The 10,845-nt window shown below is 46.2% G+C and overlaps 1 protein-coding gene across 2 annotated transcripts in view; it reads left to right on the top strand.

The window, feature by feature from the left end:
- Positions 1 to 9,692, top strand: part of LOC137522005 (protein BTG3-like) — a 24,566-nt gene extending 14,874 nt beyond the window's left edge. For both annotated transcript variants that reach the window (XM_068242012.1, XM_068242013.1), the window contains exons 2-5: positions 666 to 858; positions 3,071 to 3,208; positions 4,057 to 4,267; positions 5,119 to 9,692. In XM_068242012.1, the coding sequence (XP_068098113.1) occupies positions 686 to 858; positions 3,071 to 3,208; positions 4,057 to 4,267; positions 5,119 to 5,310 (714 nt within the window). In that variant the 5' untranslated portion in view covers positions 666 to 685 and the 3' untranslated portion in view covers positions 5,311 to 9,692. The remainder of the gene's footprint in view (positions 1 to 665; positions 859 to 3,070; positions 3,209 to 4,056; positions 4,268 to 5,118) is intronic.
- Positions 9,693 to 10,845: the final 1,153 nt, after the last annotated feature.

The following is a 10,845-nucleotide window of genomic DNA, read 5'->3' as shown; positions in this document are numbered from 1 at the left end:
CCTCTTTCAGCATGAGCGCAGCCATGTGTGTGCACAGCAGCACGAGCGAATCCAGCTGACGGCACTTTCGCCCACATACAGGTGCCCTTGCTGGAAGAGGGGTGCAGCCCCAATGTGATTACCCACAATCCCTTCAGACTTATCAAATTATTGGTGCGGGGTTAATAATGTATTTCCTGTAAGATAAAATCAGAGACCCGCGCTGCAAAATGTTGTGCGCTGCTAACTGATGAAGGAGAACTCGCTGGGATAAGCAGCCGCTCGCTGTTGTGCTGGTTCTTTGGCCCCGGGAGGGTGGGGGTCCCCTCTGCAATGATTGGACATTTCGGTCACATGATCTTCGGCTGCTGATTGATGAAGGTACATTGGCTGGGATAAGCAGCCGCTCGCTGTTGTGCTGGTTCTTTGGCCCCGGTAGGGTGGGGGTCCCCTCTGCAATGACTGGACATTTCGGTCACATGATCTTCGGCTGCTGATTGATGAAGGTACATTGGCTGGGATAAGCAGTCGCTGGTTGTTGTGCTGGTTCTTTAGCCCCGGCAGGGTGGGGGTCCCCTGTTTACTGATTGGACATTACGGTCACATGATCGACAGATGCTGATTCCAGCAGGATGTGTAACGCGTTGCGGTTTCTCCAGTAACGTTGCTTATCTGTTTCTTGTCAGGAACGGACACAGAAGACGAGATGTATGAGGAAGTGAAGCTTGGGGCGTCCTACATCGTGAGGCTGCTGAACCGACACCAGAAGCTGGACAGCGAGCAGGTGGGGAAGTTTACAGACACCCTGACCACCATCCTGTGCGACAAGTATGAAGGACACTGGTACCCGGACAGCCCACAGAAGGGGCAGGCGTACAGGTGAGACACTGCCCGCCACACTCGGCCGCCACCAGCGACACTGCCCGCCACACTCGGCCGCCACCAGCGACACTGCCCGCCACACTCGGCCGCCACCAGCGACACTGCCCGCCACACTCGGCCGCCACCAGCGACACTGCCCGCCACACTCGGCCGCCACCAGCGACACTGCCCGCCACGCTCGGCCGCCACCAGCGACACTGCTCGCCACGCTCGGCCGCCACCAGCGACACTGCCCGCCACGCTCGGCCGCCACCAGCGACACTGCCCGCCACGCTCGTCGGCCACCAGCGGCACTGCCCGCCACGCTCGTCGGCCACCAGCGGCACTGCCCGCCACGCTCGTCGGCCACCAGCGGCACTGCCCGCCACGCTCGTCGGCCACCAGCGGCACTGCCCGCCACGCTCGTCAGCCACCAGCGGCACTGCCCGCCACACTCGGCGGCCACCAGCGACACTGCCCGCCACACTCTGCCACCAGTGAGGTGCTAACCATTGCAAATTGCATGCAGATTATTCTCGCAAATTATATGCTAGTTGGAGTTGAACTAATCAATATTGTCAGGAAGAGCAACCAACGCTGATCATATTTGATTGACTCAGTTCAAGTGCATACAATTTGCATGCCAGTCTAAGTGACATCACCATTCACCAGTAGGCGGTTTTAATTGGCCAAATATTCAGGTCAGTAGATTTGAACTTTTTGCCAAGAACTAGGGTACAGTCTATTGACTTCAATCGAATCCCTTTTTGTTGATACAGGCTAGATGCTTTGTACACATGACATTTTCTGGCAGATGGATTATTTTCAACATGTCCGATCTGTTTTCCGATCATTTCCTGATCGCTTTTCCATGGGTAAATCGATTGGAAATCGGTCGGACATGTTGAAAATAGTTGAATTGACAATGGGCTTGATTCACAAAGCGGTGATAACTCAGTTATCACGCCTAAAAGACTTTAGGCGTGATAAGCCGTGCAAAGCTGAGTTATCACCGATTTGTGCTGCTATTCGCGCGAAGCTCCCGCGCGCAAAGTTTTGCGCGTGCGCGAAGTCCCATAGGGCTCAATGGACGCTGCGCGCGAAGCACGGTACACTGCGCGCGGGAGATCGCGCGAGTTTCTTCTTATCACGCCTAAACTGAGTTTAGGCGTGATAAAGGGCTTTTCACAGGCGTGCAAACACTTTGCACCGCTTTGTGAATCAAGCCCAATAAATCTGTCATAAAATCTCATCATGTGTACCTTGCATTAGAGTTCTAATGGCCACAATATGTACGGCATTGATCAGTGTGACGTTAGTGTTGGATGCATACACACGTTCAATTCCTTGCCTGCCAGGAAGATCAGGACTCGATCCCTCTGGCAAAGGCTTGGGGGTCAATGCTGTACCGGTGCATTGCTAGTATGTAGGCAAGCAACCCATTCTGTTGCTATGGGGTGGGCAGCAACGGTGCTTAAATGAGTGGGTGAGAACAATGTCCATGGTCTCTGCTCAGCTGTGACAATCCACCAGGCATCAAGTGGGATGGGGGGGGGGGGGGGAGAGGGGTATGGGGACACTAAACAGCTAGCAGGGGCAGAAGGCTTAATGGACAATTGAAGTGACAGGGATATGGAGACTGCCATGTTCAGGGGCTGTGGCTAAACGTGTTAGAGGCAGAGGATCAGCAAGATAGCCAGGCAACTGGTATTGCATAAAAGGCAATAAATAGGACTGCCTCCATATCCCTCTCACTCCAGTTGCCCTTTAAGTGATCGGTTGATTTCTAGTGAGATCGTTTGCGGAGTAAAGGACATTTCAAATAGTGTGTGGCCAAGTATCTTATTCTTTGCCTGAGCACATTGCTGATGACAGGTGCTCATAAAATTGTCCAGTATTAAACCTCCTGCATTCATTAACAAGACAAACAGGCAATGCTACGCAGAGCGATTAAACGTTTAAATAACATAACAAAAACCTCTGCCTGAGAGGTAAGTCAGTCTCAGCAAGCAGGGACCGCCCCCTTCCCCTCCCATAATGGTATGCGGAGCGATGAAACCTTTAAATAACAGGACAAACACCTCTGCCGGAGAGGTAAGTCAGTCTCAGCAGGGGCACCCCATCACTGCTCGGCCTGTTTGTAGAGATGAGACAGATTGTGTATTTTTGGCTCTGTACTGATCTGGTGATTTCGGCTCTGTACTGATCTGGTGTTTGCCGTTTCTTTCAGATGTATACGGATAGAGCAAGAGAGCCTGGTGGACTGCTCTGTGTTAGAGGCCTGCGTCAGGAGTGGTCTCCGCTGCTCACAGCTCGCGCTGCCCAAACAAGTGTCCGTCTGGATAGACCCCCAGGAGGTCAGCTGCAGGTGAGTTACATAAAGCATTGCGAGATGCTACATCTGAAGGCAGAATGTCTGCTCTGTACGGCACATCTACTGATTACAAGGCAGCTCGTCATGCCTGGATAATACCGGGGAAATCCAGGGTGCCATAGATAGCTGTACGTGTAGTACTGGTGGTTAATAAAACAACCTGGATAATACCGGGGAAATCCAGGGTGTCATAGATATCTGTAGTACTAATAGTAAATAAAACATTACTTTTGCTTTTATTTTCAGTTTAAGAACTGAACTTGTAAGACTGACTTCTAAACAGCAGCCATGACAGTCTGATGTATAATCTGCTTCATTCAGCTGCAAAACAAACAGAAGTAATGGCCCCTTGAACTCTTCAGCACTAAATCTTAATCCTCAGGGTTTTGCCTTCTATTTACTCTTCAGGACAGGGGGCTAAACTTCAACTTTCTCTTTGACTGCCTCATTTGCATAGATAACTAGTTTTTATTTTTATTTTTTTAACTCTAGCTGTAGAAGACCAGAATGGGACTTGTGACCATTTCGTAGTAGGACTAGAAATCTCATTTATTTATTTTTATCTCATCATGAAACAAACCTCAATAATTCACATCTAGAAACCGTTTGTAATGATGATGATATACTGGTAGGAAATATATAATTAGTATATTTATAGTTTATTTACTTTGACATATAATTTTAAAGAGTCAGAGGTGTCCTAAATGAACGAGTTGAGGATTTTATTTGCCGGCTTGATAACCCTGTTATTGGCCCTGTTGTACCGCAGTGATCATGTGATAAGCATGTGGTGAGCCACCTCTGTCTCCAGTAGCATGATTGACGCCGTCTTGTCTTCTCAGGTTTGGGGAGAACTGTAGGCCCTTCGTTGTGAAACCCATGGAACCCGAAAACACCAAGAAAGATCAGAGCTCAGAGAAATCTGACCTCGAGACGTCCGACTATCACTCAGACACCACCGGGTCACTGTCCGAGTGCTCCAGCGAAGACGAGGACAGTGTTAAGGGCAAGACGAAGAACAACACTACATCGGTGATAGACACGCAGAAGATGGTTAGTAGTAATCTTCTAACTGGCTTGTTTCAGGAAACTTGTTCCTCTAGAAGTTTTCATATGGTCAATTTTAAGTCCACCCAGAAGGGCAAGCTCAGTCTTAGATTAGTTGTGTGTATGGGTGTGGGTGGGGTGGGGTCAAAATGACTATAAAAGACTTCCCCACCAGCCTCCCTCATCGAGATTTGCAAAAATTCTTCTAGCTTTCAAATCTCTTCTGGCTCTAGGAAAGATAATTAAATTCACCCAATCAAAAGGAAAGACAAGTAAGAGGCGCCCCAGTGTGTGGACAATATATTTAATAGGTAATTGCTGATCTTACCTGGAAAATCATTCGCTAATAACATTGTCAGCGAGGTCAGGCGTGCGACTGCGGTATAAATGCGAGATTCTCATCTTAGGTGCACACAAATGATAGTCACGGGTGACGACAATCTCACATCCGCATACTATAGTATGAGTTTAGATGGAAGCCAGTCGTAGTTGATAACATTCAGAGGTAGAGGTTATTAAGCTTCAGGAAGTAGATCACTGTCTCTGGAGGAAGTCCACGTGCCTCCTCCATGTCACTGTCTCTGGAGGAAGTCCACGTGCCTCCTCCATGTCAGAGATCCATAAGCCTAGTAATTGTGCTGCCTGGAATTCTGAGTCACGGAGTAGTCAGATTCCTTTGGCTGAGTCACTTAACCTATTTCTCTGTTTCCTTCCCACCCTTTTATTATGGATGGAGAAAGACGGTCTAGGAGTTCTCATTATGAGATATGGGACAAGTCATATAAATGTGGAATGTGCTGACTCTTTTGACTATTTTTAACCTGTTTATAATTAACTCTCTCTTCTTAAAATGGCAGGGTGCCCAGTATTACTACAACCCGGTTCCGGCCTCCACAGTCTACTATCCTTACACCAGAAGCACAGTGGGTTTCATTCCAGCCTATCAGCCCATGACGGTCTATTATGTACTCCCAAAAGTCTACGTGCGGCCTAAGGGAGTCCAGCGCAAATGGAAGCCCAAGAAGGCTCCACCCCCAACCAAAAGCTGAATGTTGCCTTCACGAAGATTTCGGCCTCTAGAAGACCTCACTCCTTCACCTCCTGGAAGAAGACTTTGAGCCAAAAGAGACCATCTCATCGGTTGGACTAGGAGGTCCAAACCAATGTGTTTTTAATATTTAATTTTTTACTCAGGAAGAAACTACTGAGCCAACTTTTCGATTTATTAGCACAAAGTCTCCACTCAGGAATACAGCTGTTAATACACAAGAAGTAAACAACGCTGGTGTAGCCTAAACATTCCGAGGCATGAGTGCAGACCAGCGCCGTAGGAAGTATATCCCATGCGGGTGGTAGGACTATCACCTGGTGCTCTATTTCTTACTGTTAGTAAGGATTGTACAGCATTAAGATATATTATCTTATAGGTAAGCAGTGTGCACACAAAGTGTGTCGTTGTGAAGGGTCAACGTCTGATGTTCCATGTTGGACCTTCATGTCTGTTCTTCACCTTCTTGGGTGTTCTTGTGATTAACAGTTTGGTGACTGGAAACCTCTACTAGGGGTAGTTTCTGTAGCTACGTTTTTGGGAACATTTTTCCTGGCTTTGGATATTGTGCGTTTGGGGAAAGTTACACATTTGAGGGCCAGGATTGTGAGACCGGGACCAGGAGATGTTGGTTCGCAGCCTTGACGCTTTTTTTTTTGGTCCACGTTGTTATTGGGAAATCCATACAGCTATAAGGTTTATTCATTTTATAGATCTAGATCGGTATTTATAGTGACTTGTGCTATCATCATTTCACAATGTACTTTCTTGCACTGCTTGCTTAGAGACTTTAGAGATGCAGGACATCTTCATAGCTCGCCACACCAGTTTAACTGAATGTTTCACGTACTGGGCTCCAGGTGTATTATTTAAAACATTTTTTTAACGTGTCTTTAAGATGTGGACCTATTCCTAAACTGCGTCCTGTTGTTAAATACTCTTTGGGTGTTACATTATTTTTTTTTTAACAGCAATAACTTTTTTTTTTATTTTTTTGTTTTTTTTGTTTCATAACTTTCAACCTCAACACCAGACAAGTTTTGTTTTAGCTTTGGAGATTATGGAAAAGGATTATAACCCCTTTATTGGTTTTATTTTTTTAATGGCGTGGGAAAGGCTGGGAATTATTTTCAAGTTTTATTGCTGTCCATCAATCCTTATCCTCCGTGACCACCAGGGTGCATACTAGAGCTCTGGAGGTCTCAGACACAGGAAGGGCTGGTGCACACCAAGAGCGCTTCTCAGCGCTTTTAAAAAAAAAAGCCATCGCTTTGAAAATCGCTTGGCTAATGTATTTGAATGGGATGGATCACACCAGAGCGATGAGCTTTTTTTCCCCCAAACGCGGGTCCTGCAGCATTTTTGCTGATTTCTGAGGAGATTCAGCCTCAATTTTAAGTATAGGAAAGTGGAAAATCACTCTGGAAAGCGCTAGATCAGAGAGGTTTTCCAGGCGTTCTTGTTACAGAAGCTGTTCGGTAACAGCTCTACTGTAACAAAAATAACAAACACTACACCAAAACGCTCCAAAAATCACTAGGCATGATTAGAAAACCGCTAGGCACATGCCTAGAATCGCCTAGGAAAATCACTCCAAAAAAACGCTGAGTGTTTGCGATTATGCTAGCGCTTTTTGGTGTGCACTGGCCCGAAGTGTGAGAAAATCTCCCCAGTGGGAGACAACTCTATACCTTTTATCCTTATCGAGGGTGTGCATTGACAGTTAGGAAAGTGGTTATCCTCACTGGAAGAGATCACATGGTTTAAATGGAGAAAGGCAAATCCATATTCAAGTTGTGACATCTGTTATTACCCGCGATTCAAAATTTGTTCAGGGTTCATGTAAGCAGTATGTGTCTTACCGTACCAGACAGCCATCAAGCTCTAGCTCTGTGCCCAGCATCCTCACTCCATCTACAATACTGTACCACTGGGACATGCCTCGGAAGAAGCAGTGGCGCGCAAAACGGCTGCTAGTCTCCAGTTCTGCCATCACCCTCCCTCCATCTATAATAGGACGCATACTGCTTGTATGAATCTTGAACCTAATTTTGAATCGCATGTAATAACAGACCTACTTGAATAAACGAATTAGTACTGCAGTGCTGGATTTGCCTTTCTCCATTTTAACTAAATCCTGTTTCGCCATATCCCAGTGATTGGACTTCTTCAGTAAAGAAATAGTTGCAACGGAATACGTTGCTGGATTCCTTACTTGTTGCCTTAGAATTCCTCCCCTAGCTTGGCTTAGAACTGACCTGTAGGGGGTGTACACCACACACGTCTTCCACAGAACATCTCTGATGGTCCCCATGTCTTTCTCTTCTTCTGTGAACCCTACATTCCGATGAGGACCTTCAGCGAGTATTCACACATCTCAGGGAATGAAGCTGCTTCCAGCCATGGAAGTGGAAGTTTGGCTATCTCTGTTAATTTCTCCTACTACCAATTAACAAAATATACCGGATGTGTTGACCATGGTCACCGCGGTCTTCTTCATGGTCACAGCAGTGCCAGAGGATCAGATGTAGATCTCCTGGGGAGGTGACTGGATGGGGTTTCCTCCTTACAGATTTTCCCATTTCCTCCCATGCCCTGAATCCAGTTGCGTAGTTCGTTCAGCTGTTGTCCTTTCCTAGGCCTGAGACTAGAATGTCCATAGTCGCTCACTTGCTTTCACCTCAACATTATTTCTGACTCTTTGCACTACATGTTCTACAGTTGGGCATGCTAGACCTCTCATGGACCTTTTGCTAGATTCCAGTGCCGGCAGCCATTTTGTAAAATTCAGCCTATTTATTCGTAAATGGCCGGCCACAACATGAAATGCCTTTCCCTGCCTCCGGGTGCAGATGGAGGGATAAGCTGCACTTCTACCTCAGGGGTGCCTGGAGTATCCATTGTGTTTTACTGCCTTTGCTTTTGTGAACGTTCACCTGGCTGGCTGGGTGACCTAAGGCAGCGTTTCAAGTTATACTGGCTGTATGGATATCGCTTTATAAATGTAACCGTACAGTTGTGCTCGTAGAGTTTCCATACTCTGGCAGATTGCGTAAAATATCGGCAATCGTTGGGAAAATAAGTGATCTGCGGAAAACGTTCCTTCTCTTTATATGAAGCGACTAATTAACACGTAATTGTGTGCGCCCTTTTCAATCCATAATTCTATCTGAAATCATTCATATCTGATCAAAGGTTTGCGTACCCTTAAAAGTTGTACGTATCTATGCGTTTTTGGAAAAAACAAAAACGTAAAGGGGGTGTGGTTAAGTCTAGGTGAGCAGGAGGGGCCAGGTAAGGTTAGGTGCGTGGGGGGAGTGGCTTCAGTAGTGGGCGGGTTCAGTGTGAGAGTAGGGTTAGGTTTAGCTGTAGTAAAATATCAATATTTATTATCAATATTTTACTATCTTAATTTTCTGGCCGCCATTTTCCAATGTACGCGGCAATATGCAGTATTAAAAATCGGGGTATGCAAACTTTTGACCAGGGACCATCTGTTTTATGGTCCTTCTCTTCTGTTAATTTGGATTCCAGTAAATGCAATGCATTTTGCCTAATCGTTCATCTTTACGTATGATAATATCGTCTGATTTCTGCCGAGTTCAGAAGCCTACCAGCACTACTGTATACCGGTAATTCCCGTTCCAAACAACGTCTCCTACTAAACGTAAAAATCTGTGAATTTCACGACTTCTCTACCTGCTGCTGCTTAATTTAATCAATGCGTTGAATTTGTACAATTAACAATATCTGATTCCTGATGATCTTATTGCTATTTGGGGCTCAGCCTCTGGTTCACCTGACGACCCCCTTAGTCTGTCAGAGGATTTGGGGGGCTTCTAGCTGACCACGGTCTGCCTCGGGTGTCTCTGGGCCTTTGGGGCTCAGACTCTGGTTCACCTGATGACCCCCTCAGTCTGTCAGAGGATTTGGGGGGCTTCTAGCTGACCACGGTCTGCCTCGGGTGTCTCTGGGCCTTTGGGGCTCAGACTCTGGTTCACCTGATGACCCCCTCAGTCTGTCAGAGGATTTGGGGGGCTTCTAGCTGACCACGGTCTGCCTCGGGTGTCTCTGGGCCTTGTTCAATACTTTGTGTGTTTGTGATGAAATTGTTCAGGGCTTTGAATGTGTTTCTTTTTTGTGGGTTTATTTTTTAGTCAGTTTCTAATAATTTAGCTGTGAAGTCCAGTGCCGGCACATAGAATGCCTTATTTAATGATATAGTATTTAATGTACATAGCTGTAAATCAGAGTTGCAGTTTTTAAATAAGCTTTGTCAATGTCTTGCACTGTACAGGTGGTTTAATATACTTTTTTTTATGGTTTTAATTTTTTTTTCCCCAGATCCCTTGTAACATATTTTATATGGGATATTTATTATATAAAGACAAATTTACTAACAAACTGGTGTTGTGTTTGCATTTGGTATTTGTGGATGGATTCTTTACCAGACTTTTCATCCATTGCTTCTTTCCCTCCTGAATAAGCTGAACAGAATATATCTGAGATAAAAACCTGGAATTTCTGGATCTCTGCAGACGTCTGTGTGGGAGTGTACTCTTTCCTTTCTTCCCCATCGATAAGCTTAAATTACTTGCCACAGTCACAATAGAAAATACCGCTGAAAGGTTTGATATGCTGGGTATACACGATGCAATTTTCTGTGCGATCAGCAGGTAATCTAACGGAAAGTTGCATCATGTGTACATGTCCAAACTGCTCCAGATCTACAACGGGATCCAGTTTCCCATCATAACTTTAGAAAATCGATCCTGTTATCGGCAACAGATCTGACATGTCAGAAATAATCGTCCAATACTCATCAATCTACTGCTATATCTTCTAAGAGAAGTCTTTGCTAAAGGGTCTGTTGCTGTAAGTTTCCCTTGTCCTCATTCAGCCAGCTTAAAATTGTGTTGAAATTCCCCTTCTCTGTTAAGCCCCTTAACTCCGCCCTTCTGAGGAGTCATACTGTCTGCTCTCTGTGCAGAGACAGGACAGCTGATCTGTGTGTTCACTGCTGCCTGTAACTAGCCTGAGAAAAGGACACAGCAGACAGCATGACTCATCAGAACGGGTGAGGTGGGAGGTAGCAGCAAGTCTACGATGGCCAAGTTTCTATAGCATTGTCAGTTGACTGGCTGGCTTAGGAAGAGGAAATGTTTACAGGGTAAGAAACAGCCACAGTACTTTTACTAAACATTTTATTTTCAGGAAAGGTGGGCAGATAGTGATGTCACAATGTGGGCGGAGATAGAGGGAGAGCTGGCTACTGTAAGAATGTAAACCTGTCCTGTATCATACCAGGTCATAATCGGGTTTAACCTCCTTGGCGGTAATCCCGAGCTAGGGTCGGGGCGGAAAACCGCAGCTAAGAGCGTTAATCCCGACCTCTGCTCGGGGGAGCCGCCGGAGGCTGTATGCAGAGCAATGCGCGCAGCGGGCGTTATTACATACCTCCCGGGGGATCCCGATGTCGGCCGCCATTCTTCTTCCGCTCCTCCGGGGCTCTGCTTCCTGCTGGTGAGATCACCGG

Source organism: Hyperolius riggenbachi, chromosome 6, assembly GCF_040937935.1.
Source record: "Hyperolius riggenbachi isolate aHypRig1 chromosome 6, aHypRig1.pri, whole genome shotgun sequence".
NCBI classification, from domain to species: Eukaryota; Metazoa; Chordata; class Amphibia; order Anura; family Hyperoliidae; genus Hyperolius; species Hyperolius riggenbachi.
Note: the sequence above shows the minus strand (reverse complement) of the source record. Positions and strands in the feature narration are given on the sequence as shown.